Source organism: Echiichthys vipera (assembly GCF_963691815.1).
Source record: "Echiichthys vipera genome assembly, chromosome: 19".
NCBI classification, from domain to species: Eukaryota; Metazoa; Chordata; class Actinopteri; order Perciformes; family Trachinidae; genus Echiichthys; species Echiichthys vipera.
Window position 1 is genome coordinate 25537220 of NC_139844.1, and position 26787 is coordinate 25564006.

General features: G+C 47.0%; 1 protein-coding gene across 1 annotated transcript in view; it reads left to right on the plus strand.

Annotated features, from left to right (window-relative positions):
• The window catches only part of cdc42bpab (CDC42 binding protein kinase alpha (DMPK-like) b), an 87898-nt gene that overhangs the window by 21838 nt on the left and 39273 nt on the right, over nt 1-26787 (plus strand). Inside the window, 4 exon segments of the mRNA XM_083934196.1 lie at nt 9582-9673; nt 15721-15804; nt 19394-19489; nt 21460-21608. Coding sequence (XP_083790322.1) covers nt 9582-9673; nt 15721-15804; nt 19394-19489; nt 21460-21608 — 421 coding nt within the window.

Genomic DNA, 26787 nt, shown 5'->3' on the forward strand with positions numbered 1-26787 from the left:
CCCACCGCAGCACTCTCTGCACTGTAACACACGCTGGAGCTGACCTATTGTTCTGTCGAGCCCTACCTCCCAGCCTTTCCTTTGGTGTTTGTGGTTTCTTAATATTTTTGGAACATCCTGTTTGTGTGTATAACGCCGTCGGGCACAGATTGTTTAGTTTAAGGCCTCTGACCACCCCTGCCCTCTTATTAGTGCGACAGGACGAAAGACCAAGACCAGGAAACACCAGGAGAGAGAAGGAGCTGAGCGAACTTAGAAGGAAGAGTGGAAATGATGGAAAAGAGATGAAGGGATGGAAAGAGGGAGAAACGGGTAGGGGTGGCAGGGAAAGGAGAGCGACGCCGAGGGGACCTTGAGGTTGGTTGTGGTTGAGTGGCGGGGGCGGAGGTTTGCACACAGACGGCAGAGGGAGTTCTGGTGTAGCTGGTGTGCAGCGTAGCATTAAATGCAATTTAATGCTCCAAGGCATGTTTTCCTGCTTTGTAAGTGATTCCCTGTTTGCTCTTCGTGAATATCCGCTGCTTATCAATGATTTAATTGCGTACCCCCACCTCTCTGGTAGCTGACATGCATCACATATAGCACAGTGTGTTGGGACAGTGTTAGTGGCCCTTGGCACCGCCTCTGGGTATCACACAGCTGTGTCGTATGAGAGGGCGAGATGAGGAAACAGTTTTTTGGGAGGTTGGTGAGCAAGTTTATTTATAGATAACCCCCCGAGATGAGCTGACATCTTGTTTTCGAGGGGGTCCAACAGAAAATACAACACACACAGAGGCTCTCATCAACCCACCTATCCACACACCTTCACCAAAACCCCTCCACCCCCACCTGCTGCACGTTAGAACAATTGACTATTGACTCGACATAATCAATAATAACAATAGCCATGTGCTACAGCATGTTGTTGACGCACAATGCAACACAATAGTAGAGATGGAGAACCATTCCAACATACAGTACCCTGTACAGCACACACCACACACCTCATGCATTATACACGTATGCATACTGTACACAACATGCACATGAATACATGCATGTACACACACACACACATGACACACATCTGTAAGGAGAACCTCTACTGTGACATAACGAGCCGGGTTCGATTCCCATCTGTAATTGAGGTCATTTACTGGATGTTTTTAAGTTCCTTGTGATTGAGTCGCTGAAAGCACTTTGTGTTTGAAGTGGCACTGAGTCTCTCTCCCTTTTAAGGACGAAGCTATTCACACAGCTTTAATATTCCCTTTGATGACCTTGTTGTTGTATTTACTCAGCCTTCACTCAGTTGTATTTATCTGGCCTTTATTTTTATTAAACCGGGACGTGCTTTTGTAATAAGGCAGCTGTTATTTCCAGCAGACCAAAGCCTTGCATTTATTAAGAAATGGGGCAGAATGGGTCTGGAACAGTTTTAAACGTTGGTATTTTCCCTAAAAATAGCAAATGAATACTTAATTCAGCTGAGCAAGGAGCATTTTTGGGGATAGTATCAACCCTTAAGTGAACAGAACGCGCCCCAGCAGGAAAATGACACAGGAGCCGGCGGCTTTAGGGTATCTGCTGACACAGCGGCGCTGAAATGTCACATCCGTGGCCATTTTGAATCAGTAGGTAATGCAACAGACGTCCTCACTTAGAGAAACGCCCGCGATCGTAGGATTCCACAGGAAACTGCACGCTGGTCGGCTTTTTGACTTTTATTAAAGAAAATAAGGAGGAACATACTTTGCGATGGTTAAATACCAGATTCTTCGAGACCGTGACTTCATGTGTTTCCCATCGGCCGCACTCGTCAGTCGTCACCAGACCCAGAGTCCCGCACGCCCATTTTTGACCCTGGCACACGGGACAGATATTCAGACGATCATTTGCTCCTTTTTTATGACGCGGAGCATTTCCTCAGCAAACGTTTACTCAGTGTAGGAAAACTCCCAGCCTGCGTATGAGGCACTCACCCCCTCCAGCGCTCCCGCCACGGTCAGATGGAGGGGGAAGGCCACCCCCGGGTCTCCTCCTCTCCTCTCAGCCATTCTCCCTCTTTGTGTCATATCCTGAAAACTCTCTCTCTCTCTTTCTCTCTCTCTCTCTCTCTCTCTCTCTCTCCCCCTCCATCTCCCCTGTCTCTCGCAAGCGGCATTTTTGTGTCGTTACCTCACTGCGGTTGTAAATAATCCCCGTTATGGCTTCCAGATGTCCCTCCGCCGTGCTCTGGGATCGGGGCCGGGGTTTGACTGTGGTGCGGGTGTGAGGGTTGGACACTTACTGTAACTGGTTCAGCTGCTCACTGGGCCCAAGTATGCGACGCCGGCTTCTCCGTCTCTCGCTCTCCTTTCTCGCCTTCTCTCCGTCCCGCCCAGTCCCACATTCGATTGCTATTTCCATCCTTTTCTCTCTTGCATCTCTATTTGTCATGAAAGCAGTCAGTGCTCCAACATCAGACACTAATATAAGAAATCCCTGCAGCAGCCGGAGCAAAAGAGGCGTTTGTAATGACTGTGATTTGTTTGTTTTATCAGCCCGGCGTACTAAAGCTAGAAATCCCCAGTGGACTGAGAGTTTCTGTAAGGGCGCACTCACACTGTCCTTCCGCACCGCGACCCGGACTTTAGGGTACTTGTCCCCCCTCCCTCTCCCCCCGCGCCCCAGCCCCGTTTGTACTCACACTACCTGGGCCTCGGCCAATGCTTCTTGCTGTCCATACATCATCACGCCGTAACACGTCGCACGCATTGATTGCGTGTGTGTGGCTTTGTTTCCAGATCTTTCCGTAGACCTCGGAGTTTTTGTGCGTCTTGTCGACTGTTTTTGAATCTTTTCATCGACCAAATCTGCAGTAAACACTCCACCTCCGCATCACACCAACGTGAACCTTTCACCGCCATTGTTGTTGTTGTTAAATGTCCGCGCATGGTCCCTCCTTCTATTTACATGTCCGAACAGGCGGACATAACGCTACTGCCGTAGGGCTCGTGCTCGTACACGTGCGCACGCTCGTGCTCGTACATGTGCAAACGGCTCTGCTAAAGCCCACCTCTTTCAAACGTGGACGGCCCGCTGTCCGCAGTTATGCACGGAGCGGGTGCACTCACACTGCTTAAACGCACTAGGCTTTAGCTGAAAAAACGGTTTTGGCCCCGGACAGAAGGACAGTGTGAGTGTGCCCTAAGTGTTCTTCGGCTCACGTTACGTCATGGAAAGTTAGCTGTGCTGAATTTCAAAGTCTACACACAAACATATTGAATCAACCTTTAAGTTAACACACGTATCGGATCGGACTTGTATCGGCATTTGCCCAGCATCAGTCAATTATGAGAGTCCAGATTCCGGGCGGCAGTAGCTCAGTCCATAGGTGACTTGGCTGGGATCCGTAGGGTCGCTGGTTCAAGTCCCTGTGTGGACCATGAATGGAGCATGGACTGGTGGCTGGGCACTGCCGAGGTTCTGTTGAGCAAGGCACCTAACCCCCAACTCCTCTGGGCGCCGGTCACTGGCAGCCCCCTCGCTCTAACATCTCTCCTTAGTTGCATGTATATAGGTCCTGTGTGTGCATTGTGTATTCCAGGCCTGTGTGTGTGTGTGTGTGTGTGTGTGTGTGTGTGTGTGTGTGTGTGTGTGTGTGTGTGTGTGTGTGTGTGTGTGTGTGTGTGTGTGTGTGTGTGTGTGTGTGTGTGTGTGTGTGTGTGTGTGTGTGTGTGTGTGTGTGTGTGTGTGTGTGTGTGTGTGTGTGTGTGTGTGTGTGTGTGTGTGTGTGTGTGTGTGTGTGTGTGTGTGTGTGTGTGTGTGTGTGTGTGTGTGTGTGTGTGTGTGTGTGTAACATGATTAATAATAAGAGTGAAAAAATAAAATTTCCCCGTTGCGGGACTAATAAAGTAATTCTTCTTCTTCTTTGACACTCACTGTCTCTCTGTCCACCTGGACCATCACTCCTCCCCTGATGTCCTGCGATCGCCCCTCTTTATTTATTTCTCCTCACTGATTCACTGTCTGCTGAACTTGCATCAACTATGGTGGGAAAGGCAAAAAACCACATACTTGGATACTTGGAAATACACAACTCACGCTGCAAACACACAAACAATCCCTCTTTAACGAACACACTGTATATGATATTCACACAGACGCACCACTGACAGGGTTACCTCTGATCACTGTGGTCCCCTGACCTGAGTCATTTGGAAGTTAAATCTACAGTTTTAGTTTCTGAGAACACATTTTAAAGCCGTGTAACGTATATGAGGCCTGCGGTGTACGGAGACTTTGACTCTTCAGTCCTCCGAGGGCGTCACGCACATCTGCTCTGGGACTTGGGGAAAGTATCCGTCAGACTGAATGCGTCAGGTGATTATACAGTATATGTTTGTTTCCCTGAGATATTGACCTAAGTGCTGGGTGTGCCATTTTGCACTAAAGAACACAGAACATGACACACACACACACACACAACAGTCCCTTAACGGTCAGTATATGCAATATATCTCGCAATACCTCAAATAGTTTCATTTTTAGTTTCACCGTTCTCCAAATTCAACGGAAAAGCACGGGGAAATGAACATTTACAGTTAAGTCACAGATACGTTTTATTACCCAGTGCTGAGTCACGCACAGAGACCGTGCATATATAACAGACATTACCCTACACTCCCAACACACACACACACACACACACACAGATAGACACATTTCCCATGAACACACCCTGGAGACACAGTGTGGAAGAGACCCAGACCGAGGCCTGTTGTGAGCACCGAGCATGTCATTTGTGGGCCGGCTGCTAAGTGAACACACTTGCCCGTAGTTACCGAGTTTCACACAAAAATGGCTCCGACCTCTCTCGTCGGTACGGAGCGAGATGGGCCTGATAAGCACTCGGCATTTTGGGCTAAACCAGTCTGGCTATGTGGATTAGCTGGCGTCACTCGTGTTTTTCCAGTTTCACTGCATCCTAAGGCCTACTGCTAAACATGTGTGCCTTTTACACAGTACACGCTGCGAGTGTGTGTGTGTGTGTGTGTGTGTGTCTTCTAGTGCTCATGTCTATGTACTCACGGTGTGTGTGTGTGTGCGGATGGATTTCCTCACAAAGCACACAGTACATTAATGTGACTGACTGACATGTCATCTCTTTCTTGGCTCGCCCGCCCCACACATTGCAAAACCCAATGAAAACAAAGAGCTCCAGTCATGCTAACGCTCGGAGACACTTTCCCAAGCGTCGCCAGGGGTTCCTACCACGCCTTGTCATAGCAACAGTTGCTATGTTTAGGTCTACCTGTAAATTTAGCTGGTGCGTTAAGATGAACGACCACGCTGCGTGTTACACCATACAAACAGGAAGAGCACAGACACGTTGATCCCTGGGTAAATGTGGGTCAGGGTGTTTTATATGTGGACCCTGCACACTGACATACGGCCCTATTATTTCCCAAACACTCACACACACACACACACACACACAGTTGACTTCTATTTATAAATTACAGGCCACAATAGCAGATTAATAGCTGCTGTGTGCTTCATAAACCACCTGCTGCTGGAGCGATGGCCGATGGTTTTTCCTCTACGGAAAAAGCCACTTATATAATCTGTTTGGCTGCGCTGTTTTCTACACAGTCACCAATTATGTCTCACATGTAGATGTAGGGAACTGGATCTAAGTGTGTGTCTGCGCGCGCACATGTATGTGTCTGTGTTTGTGTGTGTGCTCTGTTGTGGACCGGGCCTGTAGGCTCCTGGCTCAGAGATGAAAGACATTTCTCATGTGGCTGCTTTAGTGGAGCTCCTGAGTCAGCACGCAGCTACTAATCAGTGTTGTCTCCCCCTCTCAGCTAGCCCCACTCTGTTCCCCCGACTCGTATAAGTCACAGGGCATGTGTTTTAACATTTGGCCACAGAGTTCAAAACCACCCGCCAACAACCCGACCGCGTCAGGTCAGTTTAGATGAAGAAGATGGGGGACGGAGGTAAGAAGCACCAGCAGTGTCCAAAGACGTGCCTCTAAAATGTACATGAGTAACTTTAACACTTTAGGGACGTTAATGCAAAGACTGCATAGTGTGCAGAGCCCTCCTCTTGACATGATGTGATGATATGGCCGTCCTCAATGACAGATGTCGATGCGGGCTTCCTTAAGGGTATAGATCTTGTAGTGCAGTTAGCTTACCGAGGCTTTACCGTCATTTTTAAGACATTATGGCACTTAACGATAAATAAAGAGTGACCATGACTAATGTTAATGTGTCCCTCTCATCCATTCCCTTAAAAAACAACAATTACTTTTTAAATTTTTAAAATATATACTCCACAGAAGCCAAAGTTCGATTCATTACCCGGTTTTTATTCAGTTAAATTTTATTTGTAGTGCCTAAACACAACAAAAGTTATCTCAAGACACTCTACATAGTGTAGGTCAGTGTAGGTCAGTGGCGCGGGAAACCTTCCTTTTAACAGAAAAGTCGAACAGACCCGGCTCTATAGTGGACGGACGGATCGGTCTCGACCGGTGAAGGAGTCACGGTTTGGTGCGACTTCTAAACAATTTCATACTGATCTGTTTATTCTCATATTTTATACACGGTAATGCAAGTGTAGCATTTTGCGCACCAGCAACTTTGGGAAACTATTTTCCTTATGAAAATGAGGAATATTTCAAACAACTCTGTATTATACCGTATGAACGCTGAACACACTTTCTCAAAAGGCGTTTAATTTGCGCTCATCCTAATATGACTGACTACAACCAATGTCTTGTGCTAACCTCAGTACGTGTTGCTAAGGGCGTACGGCTCAGTTGCGCTTGTGAACCTTGGTTTTGCATTAATCTACACAGCACGTATTCTGCAGGGGGGGGCGGTCCAAACCAAACCGCGCTCCCCGCACCGTCACACAAGAACTGCTCTAACGGACAAACGTCCTAAATTATGTGAAAGTTGAAATAAAATCCAGTTATAAACAATTTGTGCATGAGCAAAGAATACAGAGCTGTGCTTAAACAGGGAAAAACAGCCGTATCAGCTAGATTTCATCTCTTGCCTGATCGTTTACTACTCCAGCGTAACTGTGTGGCTTTGAAACATGAACTAATATGAACTAATCTGAATCCAGAGGGATTTAGCTGTTGAAACCATCTTCCACCTTGGCAAACATGCCATGTCAGGTTTGGCTAACACAGAGAGCTCTGGCAGAGAGTCAGTTGAAAATAATTGGACGTGTTGTGGAGATCACAACCATCATCGAGCCGAGTGTCTGTAAATGTGACTAGTTTGGTTCTGCGTTTGTCTGCCAGCGCACTTTGGCAGGAGCACGCTATCAGCCCGTCCTGAATCAAAGACGTCATGTGATCATAAAATCAAACAGTGCTGAGCTTACACTTGTCCGTCCCTATGTGTCTTTGACAGAAGAACCAAACCCTTTAACATCACATTCACATTTTATTACATCTCTATGGCTTGAGTGTGTTTTGCCGGGCAGCCGTCTGTACCGTAGCCTTGACCGCTGCCATGATGTGATACATTGCTCCAGCGGTGACTCTTGGGTCTCTCCAGGTCAGCACACCATGTACCGTGCTCTGGTCTAGACTTTGTACTTCTGTTTGAAAATGTCCTGTTAGATAACACACACAAAGAAAGAACACTTAAGACCAGTTCAGGTGTCACACTCGTGTCTGTCGTGATCTCTGCAGACGTGTGCTGATGTCCTGGTCTCCTGCCGTACGCTGGATCTCATTCCTAAATACAACAGGGTCGATCGACCGCCGGACATAGTTCCAGTGTTTCTGGTCTACTTGCTCTGTAACTAGTCTGCAGGAAAATGAATTAAATGACTAAGCATTTTCCCCTGTCAGGTGTTCCCAGCCTCACTCGAGCTGCTTGTGTATTTATGTGTGTACACGGTCTGTAATAATGCGTGCCAGGACATGGCACACTGCACCGGCCCCTGCTTTCCCACTGCCCTGCGGTCACAGCGGCCCGGCCAGCTGTCAGCGGAGTCAGGAGGGTGTGAGAGCGAGAGGTTGTTGAGCCCTGAGTGAACGGTGTGTTTTATTTCGGTAGACGTTTCTGTCTTTCACAGCGGGAGAACGTCCTTTTCCTTAACACCAGAGATTGTGCAAAGTCACTTGACTATAGCATGCTGTTGGGCCAGTTAGGGATGCAGACAGGCCCAACTTGGCTGGTGGTCAGAGCACACACACACACACACACACACACACACACACACACACACACACACACACACACACACACACACACACACACACACACACACACACACACACACACACAAAAAAGATGTTTGTTTGGTAGATGCAGATTTTGCCTTTTGTTAACCAAAAGAGCTACTGTATGTAAAGTCTATTTGTATGTGAATGCTTCCTTGTCTGTATGCTAACGATGCTAAACTGGGCTAACCTCACTGCTGACAAAACTGCCTGAACACAGACACAGGCAGCTCTGCATACTTAAATAATGAAGCTATACTTCTCTGTTATCAGAAAACCATAGTATCAGTATAACCAGTATGCCGACCTTGGTGCACTTGCGGCCAGTTGAGGTTATCCGAGCACGCTGCGCTCATGTAAACCAGGAAGTGGCTGAATAGCCCTCCACAAACGAGGGAAATGCGGACTTTGTCAGCTGTAGATGGAATCTGTTTAGCTTTGTGAGAGAACGCTGGTGACCCTCGCCGATCCCTCCCAAGTCTTTTCTCCACCAGGAGCCATGACTGCAGGTGTAACAATAGCTAGCTTTATCACCCAGCCTCTGTGTGTCCGGTGCCATGTGCTATAGAAACGTCCAGGTGGTCACCGCGCTTTGATAAAGTATACTGTGGGTCCCTGGTGTTGTACCACACGACGAGAACAAGTGTTTCCATAAGCCCTAGGTCAGAGGTAATGCCTGAACTCTTCCATCTGGCATTTATACGTTTTTATTCCATCAACGGATATCTGGGACTTAAGTGATGAGAAGAGCATGTCAGTTATACCTCCATGTAAGGTGTTAGCAAAAGTGGTAAACACTGACTTTCATCTCCTGTCAGATCTAGGGTTTGTTATCAGTCACAATGACTATTAAAGGAATGAAAACAGGCAGTTCTTTGTTAAGTAAATGCTGTATTATAATTTTTTAATGGACGTATGTGTAAAATGGGCTCAGCATCGCCACTGATTTGCCGAATCGACCCTAATTTGGATCCAACATCTACTCAGTTTGTGATATTTCACTTGCAAAACCAACTTTGCTTGGTTATGAAAGAGACCAGAGCTGTAAATTGCATAAGGAACCTTTTAACCTGGTGCATTATTACAAATATGAATGTTTACATTAAGGATTGCAGTTACATTATTGTACTTTTTGTGTGCACGTTTCTCAGATCATCACCTTGTTGTGACAGGTTTATTTCCAGGTTTTCCCCAACCTGTAAAACATTTCAGTTACCTGCTGAGGTGAATTGGACCTGATCTCATTCTCGATGTAGTTTGTTACTTCTGCAGTTTTGTCTTGTCACTATGTGTCTTTGCAGTCCTTCTATGTCCCTCTCGGCTGACTGTAATGAACCCTCTGTCCTTCTCTTTACAGCGAAACCCTTCACGTCCAAAGTGAAGCAGATGCGCCTGCACAAGGAAGACTTTGAGATCCTTAAGGTGATTGGACGAGGAGCCTTCGGAGAGGTAATACACCTTCTGCTTTATGCATTCTACCTAACCATGCAGCAACCCATGACCATTCAAGCCCAGAACCTGCTGTTTAGTTTGCTCTTTTGTACAAGAAGCATGTGTTAAAGGTTAAAGCGTCAGTCTTTCTGTCTGCGTGTCTGTTTCGACAGGCATCTAAATATGTGGAGCTGGCACCGATGTTGGGTCAATACCTGCCAGTAACCGGCTACATTACCCCTCATACATTAATAACCGAGTTACAAAAGGCAGGAGTGTTGTTGCGTTTGACGGTAGATTACTTTTCTGCTGCATTCCAGCAGCAGTGCGTAAATTGCTCTGCTGCATGAGCATGACTCTACTCGCAGCATGAAAACACTTCTTCTTTTTTTAAAATTCTCCTTTCACATCTAAGAATCAGAGCGGCGGTGAAACCATCCAGTGTGAGTTACGTGTGTGTGTTCAGGTTTTGCTGAAACACATTTGTCACCGAGTTTCAGGTTAATGATGTCAAAGCTGGGGAATGTTGGAGGGACAGGTATCGTGGTCCTCAGCCAAGACTCTTACGTAACGTCAGCGTCCTGCAGAAACCCTGTCTTCACACACTGTGCACCACTGTCTTGATGATCACAGGCCTCTTTAATAGGGTATCAAAATGTGGGCGTTTAACACCGAGTCCATCATCTTCAGTCATGTTGCACGCTTCTAAAGATCTCATCTCTGAAAGTGTTTTTCCAAATCTGTACAAACACGTTATTGAATTCCTCAGCTCGTTTAAAAGCTTGTGATAGAACAGAGGAAGTGATAGATAGTTGGACGGAGACGTAGATGGGTTTGGGCACACCTGCCGGCATGTAGCGGCAGTACCAAAAAATACTAACGTGCTCACTTGAGCGAGTGCAGAGAGGGCTGGTATGTGCATGTGTGAGTCATGTGTCTCTCTGTGTGTGTGTGTGTGTGTGTGTGTGTGTGTGTGTGTGTGTGTGTGTGTGTGTGTGTGTGTGTGTGTGTGTGTGTGTGTGTGTGTGTGTGTGTGTGTGTGTGTGTGTGTGTGTGTGTGTGTGTGTGTGTGTGTGTGTGTGTGTGTGTGTGTGTGTGTGTGTGTGTGTGTGTGTGTGTGTGTGTGTGTGTGTGTGTGTGTGTGTGTGTGTGTGTGTGTGTGTGTGTGTGATCATGAATTGTGGTAACATTCCAGTGCATTTTCACCAAGTCGGCCGTGCCAGTAGGAGTTTTGTTGGGCTTGAGAGGATCATCACATGGCTCCATTTAAAAATGCTTGCACAGTGTTGTTGTGTGTTGCAAAGCGGATGTTACTGCAATGACACAGTCAACACAAATGTAGTAGAACGAGGAGCTCGTGTCCAAAGCTGGATGTCACGTTGACCCAGTGGTCCACGTAGTTTATTACGGTTGTTTACGTTGATTATTTTGAAAGCTACTGAACAGTGGAACCAAAGTATTTCCCATGTAAAAACACAGACCTAAAATAAAACATATATAACAGAGCATTTAAGACAAACAACATATCTAAACATTTTTTAATCAGTTTGTGCGTTTTTGCTAACTAACAGTAGACATTCAAATAAACCAAAAAGCTACCTGGAGCTAGCTGTAGCCTCTGCAGGCTGCGGTGTGGCTGGTCTCCTCTCCCCGGTCTCTTTAGGCCGTTGTAAAGGTTCGTTGTGTTACTATCTGGTGTGCGCACCTGTGGGACTGTGTTGATGACTGTGAGGTGTCGGCGCTGCCTCCTTGTTGAACACATTAAGGTTGCACGGGGCATATACCTCTTTTTCGGCACATGATTAACAGCTTGTTCGACGATTTCTATTTCTAAGTGTGGACAGGCAGCATCGATGCACTTGCATGCTGTTAGGACACGGTAGTTTCATTTTCAAATATGATGGCGGATGAGAAACCCTCGTCACTGCCCGTAGTTCGCTAGGATTGGTTGATGGTGCATGAGGCGGACTAGCCAACAGTGGGCTGAGAAAAAAAATGTGTCTGTAGCGGGGCGCCACTTTCAGAAGGCTTTGTTTTTGTTATTTTTGCACTTGTTGTCGACTGTATTTAAAGTTTATTTTATTTCTTTCCTTTGCTCATTTTAGATATGAATCAGATTAAGGCAGGACTTGCTCAAATAGTTTTTTACTTGTTTACGTGCACCTGCAGGATTTTGTAACGCAGATGGAGTCGCACTGACCGTGGTGACACTATTGGTCGGCTACAGGACCCAGAGTTTCTGCTGGCTGAGAGCAAACATTCGTGGTCAGGTCAGGTCCCTTATTAGACCGAAGTCAGTATGAACGGCTAGACGTTTGCAGGGACGATGCTCGCCATCCGCAAAAAGCCTGAAACAGACTTTACTGTATTCCAGTTGGATGACGGTAAAAACCGCCTTCTGCCCCAAGGTCAAACCAAACCAACATGGAAAATGTGTTCTTTGGTACGGCCTCGTGAAAATGTACAAGTGTATGATTTCTCCGCTGTTGGTTTTGGAGATTTTGAAGAGAACTGAGCACAGACCTGAGACTGAGGTACGGGAACAGAGTCGCAGAGTTGGAAAGAGAGAGGGAGACAGATCCAGATGGACAGACACAGGAAAACAGAGTCAAGACAAATACTGGACTCAGAGAGGGAGGCGAGACTTCTTGAGTGCAGGATGTTTTGATTTCATCCTCCCATTGTCAGCAGCAGGCGGAGAAATGGCGCGGGGACGGGGTGTGTGACGCTGTGGAGCCCGTCTGATGAATGCACCAGTGTGCGCTGGCCTCTGTCTCTGAGAATGCCCCATTAGGACTCAGCTGCCTCCTCACCAACACACGTCAGATGCTGCTCAGTGGATCGTGTTTGATCCACACAACGCCAGGGTTGGAGGTTCTGCTCCCAAAGCCCAGACTTGCTTAGAAGAAGAAGAAGAAGAAAAATTCCTTTATTAGTCCCACTCTATTATTATTAATCATGTTACACACACACGGGCCCGAAATACACACACATGCACAGACAGGACCTATACATGCAACTACCATACATGTCAGAGCGAGGGGGCTGCCAGTGACCAGCGCCCCGAGCAGTTGGGGGTTCGGTGCGTTGCTCAGCAGCACCTCTGCACTGCCCAGGAGATGAACTGGCACCTCTCCAGCCACCAGTCCACGCTCCATTCATGGTCCGGGGACTCGAACCGGCGAGCCTCCGGTTCCCAGCCAAGTCACCTATGGACTGAGGTACTGCCGCCCAAGAAGTGGATCTGTAGCCCACGCTTCCCGTGGAGACTTCACCCTGAACGCAGCCCCTTGGACCGCTCGGCCATCCTGACTTAAGAAATCAATGACGTAGGGCAACGGCTCCAGTGGGAAGCACTTGCTGTCAGAAGTGGGATTCGAACCACAGAGCTGGGTCTGTCTGACGTTCCTCTCTGTTATAGTGAAGGTTTGCGTTGCCACCGTACTCTACGGGGGAATTGTTGGGTCTGTGTAAATCATGAATAAGTCATAGAGTGTGGTCTTTACCTACTCTGTAAAGTGTCCTGAGATAACTGCTGTTATGATGTGGCACTGTAAATAAAACTGAATTGAATTTAAGCCACGCCTCCAGTGGAGACGGCGACCTGAGCGCAGATTAAGATGTGTCCTCATGATGACCTTCACTCCCTGTTGTACAACTTTGTTTGTTAAACTGGGTCAAACACTAGTGAGCAGCCTAATGCTGTAAGTGTGGCTGTCAAGTGGTAGTTCAGTCGTAGCTGGTGTGTTCTCAGTCCGTCGTCGCCACATTAAAAAGTCTTTGACTGTGGAATAATTATATCAATTCAATTCAATTCAATTCAATTTTATTTACAGTGCCAAATCATAACCACAGTTATCTCAGGACACTTTACAGAGTAGGTAAAGACCACACTCTATGACTTATTTATGATTTACAGAGACCCAACAATTCCCCCGTAGAGTACGGTGGCGTTGAAAACCTTCACTATAACAGACAGGAACGTCAGGCAGACCCAGCTCTGTGGAGGACGCACATCTGTCTGCACCGCTATGGTTTGTTTCATACCTGTTTCAAAGTGATCGAACCGAATATGAAGACACTCAGTGAACATAGAGTAGAAAACACATGAAGCACATACTTTTATCGATGAGTATAAACAGAAAAAGTGAAGTGAACTCCGTGCTTGGTCTTTCCCGGGCCCTGCAGCAGACGCCAGGCCTGACAGGGAGCACAAGATGAAGGAAGGAACGGTGGAGAGAGAGGAGGGGAGCGATGGAGAAAAGGACAAAAACATCCAGGCACTGCCAAGAACAGTGCACCCCCCACCCCCCGTCCCCGTCCTCCTCTCTTCCTCCTCCGTTCCTCCTCTCCTCTGGTGAGGGATCACTGGGGGAAATCCAAACACTGCAGGAATGTTATCGTTGTATTGCATTAGCAGCATTCCCCAGCTCATTTAATAGACCACAGGCCCGACTCTCAGCCGAGGACGCCTGTGTTTGTTTCACTTCTCAGCCGTGTGTGTGTGTGTGTGCGGCGCTCTTATAAAGTCCTGTCCGCTCATTTTTTTCAGTGCGGATTCCTTTGCTATTTATGCTTTTGTGTGGAATCAAACATTAAAGAAGCCACATTAAACATGCATTTGCTCTTTGAATTCATAGAATCTAAAAGAAAGGAGCCGGGACATGAGTTTGTGTGGACATGGGCTTCGGCTGTCAGCTCGCCGCGGGTCGTCACAGCAGCTCGTGCAGCTCCTTTTTTGGCCAAATGTGAAGCCAGGGCCGAGGACGTTTCCTATGGCAGTTATCAGTGAAGGGACAGTGGGCAGTTATGGCTCCCTTTAGTGACACAAACGTTTTCTGTTTGTGATTTTAAAGGTTACGACCACGTCAGTCATCTGTGATCAGCAGCTTCTGTCCATTCACTGTTGATCTGTGCCCATTTACAAATCATCGCACACACTCGTCAGAGGAGTGTTCTAGGTCTTCTGTTTTTCTCAGACTGCAGTCTTTGCCAGTAGGAAGTGTGCATGAATCATGTTGAAGTGTCCAGCTGTGTGTGTGTGTGTGTGTGTGTGTGTGTGTGCGCGTGTGTGTGTGTGTGTGTGTGTGTGCATGTGGATCCAGGTGGAGTGCATCTGGTGGCCTTTTGGGTCAGCACTTTAGTATCTGTCGTCACTTCCTGCCCCTGCTTCTCCCTTCCTCTCCTCTCCTCGGCTCTACTCTGCTTTCCCCTTCTTCTCTGCGTTCTGTCCTTCTGTCCTGGGCGGCTGTGGCTCAGTGGGAGAGTGGGCCGTCCTCCATTTGAGAGATCGGCAGTTCGATCAGCCCAGCTCCCCCGGTCCACATGTCGAAGTGTCCTTGGGCAAGACACTGAACCCTGAATTGCTCCTCGTGGTGCGCATGGGTGTGTGAATGTGGTGTGAATGGTTAGATTAGATCTGTAGATGTCCACTGCATCAGTGTGAATGTCTGCGTGAATGGGTGAATGTGACAAACACTGTGAAAGCATCTTGAGTAGCTAGAAGACTAGAAAGGCGCGATAGAAGTACAAGTCCATTTACCACTTGTCCTTCTCCTTCCTCCCGTCGCCTCCATTCATCCCTTCTTTTTCTCTTTCCAGCTCCATCCTCTCTCATGGTGCAGCCGTCAGTCCAGTCCTCCACCCTGCACCTTATCGCTCTTATCCCTTTGCTTTCATCTACTTCTCCTCTTCCTCTCCTCTTCTCTGTGCGCCTCAAAGTTTAGCCTGACCCTTGTGGACGCTGCAGTTCATACACACGGACATACACACTTTAAGCGCTGGGATGATTTCCCTCTTGTTCTTTTATTGTTCTACTACAGTACAGCTTTTTAGAAATGGCTAAAACTGTAATTATTATAATTTTGAAAGGACTTAGGAGTTGAGTTTTGCTTCTAAATTGTATTATCGTTGTTTGTCTGACTCTGAATTATGATTGTGTAGATCTTGTGTTGAGTATCTTCCTGCTGTCTGTTTTTAACACCAGTCACATCCTCTGTCTGCCTTTGCTTTCATACGGATGATTTAAACATATTAACACTCCGACTCGTGTCTCTCTTTTGCAGGTTGCCGTCGTAAAAGTGAGAAACACTGACAAGGTGTTCGCCATGAAGATTCTCAACAAGTGGGAGATGCTGAAGCGAGCCGAGGTGAGCACCCCCGAACACCTGTGACAGCTTCTGGGGTCTCGGGGTTTGGATACGGGGTCATCGCAGCAGCACCGGGGGAATCTCTGATAGCCAGGATTAATTTATCGCTCCACGCTCAGATCAGGCCCACGGTGATAAATGCTCACAGAACATGTTGGTGCTCGAGCTGCACGAGCTGCCGACGCATGTTTTTCTCATCGACCTCTTCCTGACAGTCTGACATTCCTGTCGCTCCCCTGGGTCTTCAATCTTCATGCCTCATACGTCACAGGCCAGAACTGGTCCCTGCTGTGTGTGTGTGCGCGTGTGTGTGTGTGTGTGTGTGTGTGTGTGTGTGTGTGTGTGCAACGCCTGGACATGGGAAACAATGCAGAGCAACAGATGTACTGTAGACAGTGCACACTAAGCATGTAATCATCAAAGCACTTTACAAGTATTACAAATGTTCTTTTGTCCTTCGCAGTTTAACATCAGGGGCCATTTTTTATATTATAAAGTTATTTACGCAACAAAATTAGATTCACAGAGAGCCGGATTTAAAGAGACGTGCGCTAAATAACCGAATCATGCAGTAGGTGTCAGGGTTTAGGGAATACTGAGGAACTGTCAGTCCTCTGCAGCACAGTTACACGCACACACACAACACCAGGGGCCTCATTTATGAAACTGTGAATCCCAAAACATTGCATTCACACAACACCCGAAAAAAGATAAAGATCATAAAACTGTGCGCCACACATTTGCACGCGATCTTTCCTTCATAAATGCAGATAAATTTCCCACCTGCAGGGACGATCTCCGCTCAGTGTCGTCCCACTTTTCCTCCCACTCTCCTCCATAAACGCCGTGTGTTAAACAGCTCATTAATGTGGACGCCGTCTGTATGACGACGTTACATCGACGGAAATGGAGGCTGAGCACCGCAGAAATGTGTTGTTTGGAAGCTTCAGTCGAGACGTTTCAAATACATATAAACACACACACACACACACACACATACATATATATATATATATATATATACAGTATATATATATATATATATATATATATATATACAGAGAGAGTGGCAGCATGTGACCACAGCTGTGACTCAGGTGAACTCCACCGTTATCATCTGTGAGGACGTTTCAGCGTCTTCATATATAAAATATCTTTTTAAAAACTGTGAATAACACGACAGGTCTGAATGTGTTTGTATGAAGTGAGAACAGAAGTAAAGGAGGATGGTCCAGAGCGTTATTTAAGACATGCCAGTAAAAAGAAATGTCCATACTTGGCCCCAATACACCACCGTACACATCAGTCCTTTCTCTCCGCAGGGTCAAATTTAACTGGCGAGACGAATGTCATATCATTGCCTAAATTTAAAAACAACATTTAAACAACAAACAAACAAACAAACACACCTGCTGACGTATGCGGTTATTCAATTCAGTTAAACATGTGATTAAAAACATGTGGATAATTAACTCAAAATGCATCTTAACTGCGTACCAACAGTATCGTCCTATATCAGTGCAGCCTATCCACAGCTACAGCCAGGCTTTATACAGTGAAATACATTTATTTTAAAGTTAGTGTGTGTGTTTTCTGCTGACTCAGCTGTATTTCATGGTGTTTCCATCAAGTGTCGCTGATTCCAGAGTCAGAAAAGCTTTACGGGAGCTTTACTCAGGGGTGATAGTTGGAGTAGGAACACGCACGCTTCTCCGCAAATCTATTCTCTATGAACACCAACGTTTGCCACCGCACAACTCTGCCGTCTACGCAAAGGTCTTTGTGCGCGGTGAGCTTCATATATGAGGCCTCTGTCACTGGATCGCCATTGGAATCAGAACCCTAATGGAATAAAATAACCTTATAACTTTGTTGACCTGAGAACGATCAGGAGGCTCCTCCTCTTATCTCGTGCTGTATCTCTGAACCCCGGCAGGAGTTATGTGAGGCGCTGCAGCCTGAGGGGTTTGACTGCGGTCAGAGCGTTTGCACTAAGACAACAGTGAGAGGTCAGGGTGTGTTTTCAGATATCACACATTTTTGTCTGTGTGTGTGCATGTGTGCACTTTTACCGACAGTGTTCTGATCTGTTCACCTGTGGAAATCGTCTAAAACTTATTTTAGCTTTGGTTTTGTTGAGTCAGAGTCAGAGTCTCCTTATTTTGAATCCACTGTCACAGAAGTGTGTCTGTACATGACCTGGAAGGGCTCCTGCAAAGATCTAGCTGCGTTAATCAGGTTTCATTCAATAAGGTGTTCCTGTTTAAAGTGTTTAGCCCCTTAGTGGGGGTCAGAGGGGTGAGTGTGAGGGTCAGAGGGGTGTGTGTGAGGGTCAGGGGGGGGGGGGGTGTTCAGGGGAGATAGCAGGTCAACAGCAGATGCCACATAGAAGTGAAGAAGTCTTCATCGTCTAAAAGTTGGAACCTGCAGATGAATTTAAGCTGCAGCTCAACACTGTGTGCAAAGTTCTTCTCGTCATGAATCAGAAATAAATATTAAGAATTAATGAATGAATTAAAATAAATGGTCAAAGTGATAAAGGGCCAATTTATGATCCCCATTCTCATGCTGTCATGTGTCAAAAGTCGCTGCAGCTCTTTTTAAGTTGAGACCATTTGTGACACAGATTACATTGAACCTTTTTTTAAACAATGTGAGGAATGATAAAAATGGTCAAACATCCTTCAACAATCCCACAGTGAGACACTCAGACACTGAGGAACACCGTGGAAACGATCCACGCTGTGATTTGGGATCAAAAACCTTCGACGTTTGGAGATTTCTGCCAGAGTAGCACGTGTAGATGTTCTGGGAGCTGGTCAGAAACTCCCTTATTGTGAGTAAACCTGGGAAAGTCACCCCGCCTCTGAGTGCCCTAGGCCTCTAGTTTGTGGTTGTACAGTTTCATGAGGCTGTGCGACACATAGAACCCATTTTCATTCAGATATCTTGAGGTCAGACGTCAGGAGACACCTTTAAAATGACCATGACAGTATCTCCCTCGCCAAAAATGAGTCTGGAGCGTTATTTAGCCCAACGACCCTCCAAATTGCTCGTCTAGGGTCCAGCAACGGGCCGCCTGTTATACTCTTGTTCCGTTCAAATCCATCTATCCATCTTCAACCGCTTGGGAGGGCTGGAGCCGATCCCAGCTGACATCGGGCGTGAGGCGGGGTCCACCCTGGACAGGACGCCAGTCTATCACAGGACACATAGAGACGAACAGAGACAGACAACCATTCACACCTACGGGTGATTTAGAGTCATCAATGAACCGAACACCTGCACGTCTTTGGACTGTGGGAGGAAACCGGAGAACCCGGAGAAAACCCACGCAGACACGGGGACAACATGCAAACTCCACACAGCCGGGATTCAAACCAGGAACCCTCTTGCAGTGCTAACCACTACACCATCGTGCTGCCCTTCGTTCGGTTCAAATATCAACATTAAACATGATTGAATAGTTATGAGTTATATATAAGTACGGATAACTGCCAGGGATGCTTGACACCTTCTAACACGTACGTCTCTCACCCTGTTGACGTCTTAATCTTACGTGTAACACGTTTGTTGCATCTCTCCTCAGACGGCTTGTTTTCGGGAGGAGCGGGACGTGTTGGTGAACGGGGACTGCCAGTGGATCACCACCCTGCATTACGCCTTCCAGGACGACAATAACCTGGTAACACTGTGTGTGTGTGTGTGTGTGTGTGTGTGTGTGTGTGTGTGTGTGTGTGTGTGTGTGTGTGTGTGTGTGTGTGTGTGTGTGTGTGTGTGTGTGTGTGTGTGTGTGTGTGTGTGTGTGTGTGTGTGTGTGTGTGTGTGTGTGTGTGTGTGTGTGTGTGTGTGTGTGTGTGTGTGTGTGTGTGTGTGTGTGTGTGTGTGTGTGTGTCTGTGTGTCTGTGTGTCTGTGTGTGTGTTTATTCATGAGAAAGAAACCGTTTTTTCCATGAGTGTGTTTCCAGAAATCCTCCTGCCAGGGTTTTTAAACTTCTCTCAATGAACTTTCAACCTTACCCCCCTTAACGTCTTCCCCTCACCTAACTTCTTACACTTCAGCACATTCAAACTGCGGTACTTTCCTAAGTACCAACCACAGTCCTTTTCACCGCGTTGCTCCACCTGCCAGTTCATTTATAGAGAGCAGCACCACCTCCACACCATGGCTGCTGACCAACGCATTCACTTCTCACCACAGAGCACAACACGACTTTAGAACGGGAGGGAATTGGGCAACAGACGTTAACACGGCCAAAAACACCGACCCAAAGAACGACGCCTGGCTCTTCCTCACTCTCACTGGCTGCTGGAGGCGATCGCGCTCCCTCTAACCCAGCTGTGTCAAACTGAAATTCACAGTGGGCCAAATTTAAAAACTGGGACAAAGTTTCGTCCCAAACTCATTATTTGTTGCATGTTTCTCTCCAGATGTGAAACGTTGAACCTTTCCAGTGCAGCTCCTTGTTCTTGTCGTGGTGTTTCTTCTGTTTGATTCTTTGGTTACAGCCACGGTGACAAACAGCTCTTTACATTCACACACAGATCATCTGCTGAAAGCTCCTGTCCTCCATCTTTCTTTGGGGCGTTTTTGGGGAGGGGTGGATTCAGTGTGTCTGCAGAGACTGGCAGCATGGATGCTCATGTGTGTGAACAGAGAAGTAGACGTGGATGTGCTTTATACTCACGGGCCAGCTCTCACAGAACCTGGATATGATCTTGGGGACCAAATATAATTACACTGGCCCACGGGCCTGAGTTTGACACCCCTGCTCTAACCTGTCAGTCCGTCCTCTCTTTGTGACCCCGGGTTCAAATGCCAGGGCTGCTCGTCATTCCACGTCCCGCATTCTCTCACAACAAATGCTTCCCCCTGGACACTCCCCGAAAGCTTTAAAAATACACACCACTGCCCGTCCTGCCGTCTATTTTTAGGGAAAACCTCAAAAGTAAAGAAGGGTTTAGGCGCTGGCTGCCTCGGTGCCCCTCTGTCGTAATGATACTGTGAGAAAAAAGGGAGAGGAGAGGAGAGGAAGGAGGGAGGGAGGTGTATTTCTGACTTGGGAAATTAAAAGAGAAGTTTTATGTAGAAAACAACGCAAGAGAGTCACACCACTGAAGTTTTTGTTTAAAGGTCCCTTATTATGCTAAAGTTTCAGGTTCGTACATGTATTTTGGGTTTCTACAAGAACATGTTTACGCGCTTTAATGTTCAAAAAGCACATTATTTTGCTCACACTGTCTGTTTAAATGTACCTGTATTCCCCCTCTGTCTGAAACACGCCTGTCTCTTTAAGGCCCCCTCCTGAAAAAGCCCAGTCTGCTCTGATTGGTCGGTGTTTCCGGGTCTTCTGCATCTGTGTCTCTGCACCGGACGACTATAAAGATGCTGTAGCAGCACTTTCTACCTATATATAGAATATTTATGACATCACAACTGTACAGAAGTCCCGACAGCTCGTTTAAAGACAGTTCCTGAATATGGACTCTGTGGATTTTGCGTTTTGACACTTTCACAGTATTTAAACGGCGCCTCGACAACAAAGAAACTCACTTTTTAAATCATGGGACCTTTAAATTGAGTTATTTCTCCACCTGGGTTCATTTCCTTTCATCCTTTATGACTCTTTTCTCTCTCTCTGTGTGTGTCTCCAGTACCTGGTCATGGACTACTACGTCGGCGGTGACCTGCTGACTCTGCTCAGTAAGTTCGAGGACCGGCTCCCAGAGGAGATGGCCAAGTTCTACCTGGCTGAAATGGTGCTGGCCATCGACTCCGTACACCAGCTACACTACGTCCACAGGTGAGGAGCCGGCTGAATGAACGTGCACGTTCAGAGGCACGAGTGTGTGTGTAATTATTCCTTAAAGAATGAAACAGACTGAGCAATAAGTCCTGATGACGGCGTTTCAGCGTATTTACATGTACATAATTGCTGCTGTGGCAATGTTCCAACTATGGGAAGCAACCGCAGCTAAAGTGCGTGTGTCAATTCCTCTGACTAACTATTGTCGAGTGTATCCGTTTATGTTCCTGCGTGTCTTATTATTTCACTGTTGAACTCTCACACTTGAGCTGAGGTTGGTGTGAGAGAGGCAGGTTTTCAGGGCTTTGCATAAAAACCGCTGTGCTGGAGGAGGAACCACGATAATTAACCTAATTATAAAGTAATGATACAACATGCCGTTACACGTGAAAGTCCTGCATTCAAGATCCCACTTACGTCAAATTAAAAGTATCATCTGCCAATTGCACTTAAAGCTGCAATACTCTATATATTTACAATAACACTCTCTCCAATGAAAACAGTGTGAAAGGGGTCAAGCCGCTTGACAAAAAAGGTGGATTTTAAAACATAATAAGCATCTAACAGTTGGTGTTTAGATGTTTAATATTGACTGAAAAGTCCTGTTTTTACCACATCGACCTGATGTCAGTGTGTTCACAGCTCGTCTCAGCAGCCAAATTTTCACTTGTTGCAGGTTTAAAGTAACAGGCGGCCTGAAAGCCGTCCGTTCACACCCGTAGCCGTTTTCCTCTGTGTGCCAAAAGAATGTTTCACCCCACAGAGGATGCTCTTGGGAACAGGAAGTTAGTTACCAGACAGGAAGTGGTCACATCGGCATGCTAACACAATTACAGTGTTGCTTCTGCCGGGGGGCTCGACACGGGCAATTTTGTTCAAGGAGCAAAGGGGAAGAATGGACAGACCGAGGGAAAGATGAGAGTGGGATAGAGAAGGAGGGAGGGTCAGAAAAAGGGAAAGATAACGGCGGGCGTGTCCGCAGTCGCTCTGATCTCTAATACCTCAGTGGAGAGAAAGGCACCGAGACACGACGAGTCACGGCGCAGTCACACAGAGATGCAGATATAAATGTAGAAGTGAAGAAAGGGAGTGAATGAGAAACGCGTGGGGAGCCACTAATTGCATGGTGTTATCTGGGGGGGGGGCCGTGTGCGGGGGTTGGCGGTGGCAGCGGAGAAGTGAGAGGAAGGAAAAAGGGACAGGGAGGACGGGACGGCACTGGTTCTCCTTCAGTCCCCTTGTGGACGCTTTGGGACAGTAATGACGGGGTATGGGAGGCGTGTGGGTGGGGGTGTGGTGCCGTTACCTCCCCCCCGTGCACCAACCCCCAACTCCTCCTTTGCTCTCTCTTTCTCACTCGCTCACTCACACTCGTGGGAGATTTGTGCGCTGGCTTTGAAGAGGGTGGTGACGGCCAGGCAGGTCCCCCGAGGAGGGTGTGTCCCGCTGTCTGATCCCGTCTGATGAGTGTGTTTATCTCGGCGATGGTGCGTTTGTGTGAGTTTGGTGTGTTTCCTATTCACAGGACTAAGTCGGAGTCAATGCATTAACCCTGTAATTGAAAGGCTGTAATGTCCATTAACAGAAAACCAACCACCCTTAAGTCACAGCTCACTTTCAGTCACAGCAAACACGCGCAACCTGGATGCAGTCAGAGGGTTTTCCTGTTGCCATGGCATCTTCTTTGATCAGATGTTACACTTTATATGTCAGAAATCATCCAAATATGAAGGAGTTAATTATTCTTTAATATATTTATAACATTATAACCATACACTACTATAGATTTATGGTGACTGCTACAAACTAAAGTGATTGCGCGGCCATTTCTGTGGTGTGGTCGTGTTTCTCCAGGGATCCTTTGATGCCTCACTTAGGGAGCACTCCCACTGTTCATCCGTACCGTGCCCAAACAGGTTTTACGGGTAAAGCCTAGTTCCTTTGACCAGTGTGAGTGCGACCGCATCGCGCCTAGCTGCGTCCAGCTGACCGTCCACGGCCCTTTTGAGAGAGGTGGCCTTTTGTAAAGCACGTTTGCACGTGTGCCGGGGGTTATAACTCCCTCCTCCCCACTCCGCCACGATGGCTTTTGACCCGGAAATAGAATAAACCAGGAAGCAACAGCGCCAAAAACAACAACAATAGAGCGTTCCCTTTAAAACGAGGGAGGACTTTGCCATGGCAACTACCATCACTACCAAGAAGACTTGTTTCTGTCGTGACTCTGTCCAAAAGTCGTCCGTTTGTGATTTTGACAAAGGTGAACTGGGGAAAAAGCCGTATTCAGAGCAGCTGTGTGTTGGTGGAGCACCACCTACTGTACCGGAGGAATAATTACTCTGTCATTTTCCCATTCAACCCCCTCTCATGTGTACGAGGGTAATTTAAATAATCTGATCATTCCCTGAACCAGGGTAAGACCATTTAGTTTGGTTACTGATGTGCATGGAAACGCACTGACAGTTAATAAAAAATTCTGTCAATGACCAGATTGTATGATAACACTCCTAAGACGACCTTCCACCACCTGTTTCTGGTGCTAATGTTTTGAAGATCAGAAACATTTGCGTAGGCAGAAACCATGTTTAACATCTTTACATGTTTTGTCACATCTCAACGAAAATAACTGTAAAAACCTATAGCCACTCGGTCTCTCTAATGTCCTTTTGAGATGCAGCTTTATCCAGAGAAGGAAGCTCGTAAGCTTTTATCTTAAAACATCTCTGATATCAGTCAGACTAGTCCGAGGGTACGTCCGTGCTGCTAGCTGCTAGCTGCTAACAGTCTTCATTCTGTTCACCATCCCCCGTACACACGCACTCCTGGAGTCAGCCGGGTTCTTTCTGTCTGACAGGTTAACACTGTTTCCTCCTGATGTTCAGGGACACTGGCTGCTTGACAGACGACAGTGTCTCTACGGTTTCCGCTGTAAAGACTTGTTGTATAGCAAAACAAGCCACGAGAAGCTCCTGTATGTCAACCTGGGATTACTAAACACTCGAAGTGCTGACTCATTCCAACAGACTCACTACAAACAGAAACGCAGAAACGCCTAACAACACTCAGGCTACAGGGAACCCACAATGCAACACTCACACAATGTAGTGTTCATCAAGCTGTGGGTCGGAACCTAAAATGTAGCATGAGCTAACGTTTGCTGGGTTTCAGCTTGGCGACAGTAACGACATGAACTATTCATTTAGTTTGCAAGCTTTAGAAATGCAGTCGCCAAGCTAAATTAGTTAGCGTGACAGGCCTTAATGTGTGTGTGTGTGTGTAACCCTTCTGCTTATTGGAGTGCAACATTACGATCACTGCAATCAGATATATTAAAGGAATGGCTGCGTCAATAGAAGGACTAGGCCCGTAGGGTAAGGGGGAAGATTTTGCCATCGTCATCCTAACAACCGGCGTTTGCTGATAAAACGGCTAAGGTGCTCTGCGCTCAGGCAGCTGCCCGTCGAGCAGCAGCTCACTCGTTCTTCGGCAGCGGACCATTAAATTAGCCAAAAAAAATGACAGTAAGAGCCCCCAATAATAGCCGTCGATGTACCAACGTATCCGTCCAGTCACCCGACCAAAACTGTTCACAAATGCAAATAATCGTATCGTCATACTGCCCTACCCTAAGTTATATTTAACAGTTAACCTTCTTGACCTATGAGCCTAAATGACGTACTTTCAGCTCACCCGATGTGTGCTTTGTCTCGTGTGGTGAAGCAGCTGACCCTGCCACAGCGTCGGCCCATTTAAACTGAGTATCTGCTCCTGTTGGTGCTGATGAAGTTGAAAAGAGCAAAGATGAAAGAAATGAAGAGCAAAGAGCTTTGAGGTCAACCTTCTGCCCCCCTCAGTTGAGTCCCACGAGAGGCAGCGTGTGTTAGAGTCAGGCGCAAAGGGAGACTGTGTGTGTGTGTGTGTGTGTGTGTGTGTGTGTGTGTGTGTGTGTGTGTGTGTGTGTGTGTGTGTGTGTGTGTGTGTGTGTGTGTGTGTGTGTGTGTGTGTGTGTGTGTGTGTGTGTGTGTGTGTGTGTGTGTGTGTGTGTGTGTGTGTGTGTGTGTGTGTGTGTGTGTGTGTGTGTGTGTGTGTGTGTGTGTGTGTGTGTGTGTGTGTGTGTGTGTGTGTGTGTGTGTGTGTTCATTTATTCAGTGGTCAGTGATCTGCGTGGCCTCCCAGAGGGGCCTGACAATCGTTTCAATAGGCCAACTCAGCATGGCTTTGTGCTGCCTAGCACCACATCTGTCTGCCACGGGTGTGTGCGTGTGACACACTGCGTGATTCTGATGGGGTCGAGGTGGGGGGTGGTACAGCGGCGTGTGAATAGATAGAGGGGCAGATTTGTTGTGATTATGGAGAGAGGAAGACGCACTATAACAACACAGGCTGAATGAAAGAAGATGTCATGTGTGTCTCACTACTGCAGAGTAACTGTGTGTGTGTGTGTGTGTGTGTTTTCCTATTGATTGCAGCTTTTGTGTTTTTTATTATTGATCAGGGCCATGTGTCTTCACATCTGAGTGATCTAAGAGAGAACAGGACTCTCTCTCTCTCACACACACACACACACACACACACACACACACACACACACACACTCATTCTCTCTCTCTAACAAAGAGCTTCATTCACATTCTCACATTGATACTGACTTCTTGGATGTTAGAGGTATTATCAAATTTGATTGAAATGGACACTTAATATTTAAATAGTGAGCATGTGATAAGGAAGTGTGTGTGTGTGTGTGTGTGTGCGTGCGCGTGTGTGTGCGTGTGTGTGTGTGTGTGTCAAGGGATATCAGAAGTCACAAAGACAGCAGTCCTTTGAAGCATAAGTTAACAAACTCTTGGCTAGAGGTGTGTGTGTCTGTGTGTTTGTGTGTGTGTGTGTGTCTGTGTGTGTGTGTGTGTGTGTGTGAGGTGGTGTCCAGATGGCCCTCACAGATGGATGCTGTGGTCTTAGAAGAGATTACCTCCCTCTATTCTTGTCTCTGCGCTTCTTCTTAAGCACCGCAGGAGCCCTGTGACACAGTAGCCCAATTAGCTACTAGCATAGCCTAGCACTAGCTTAGCACCACCACCTCTCTAGGCCCGTCCATGTGTGGGAGGCTAACTGTGAGTCAGCTCCTGTGCCGTTAGCATCCAGTGGTGCGGCTGCCCTGATGATCAGTGGTCAGACA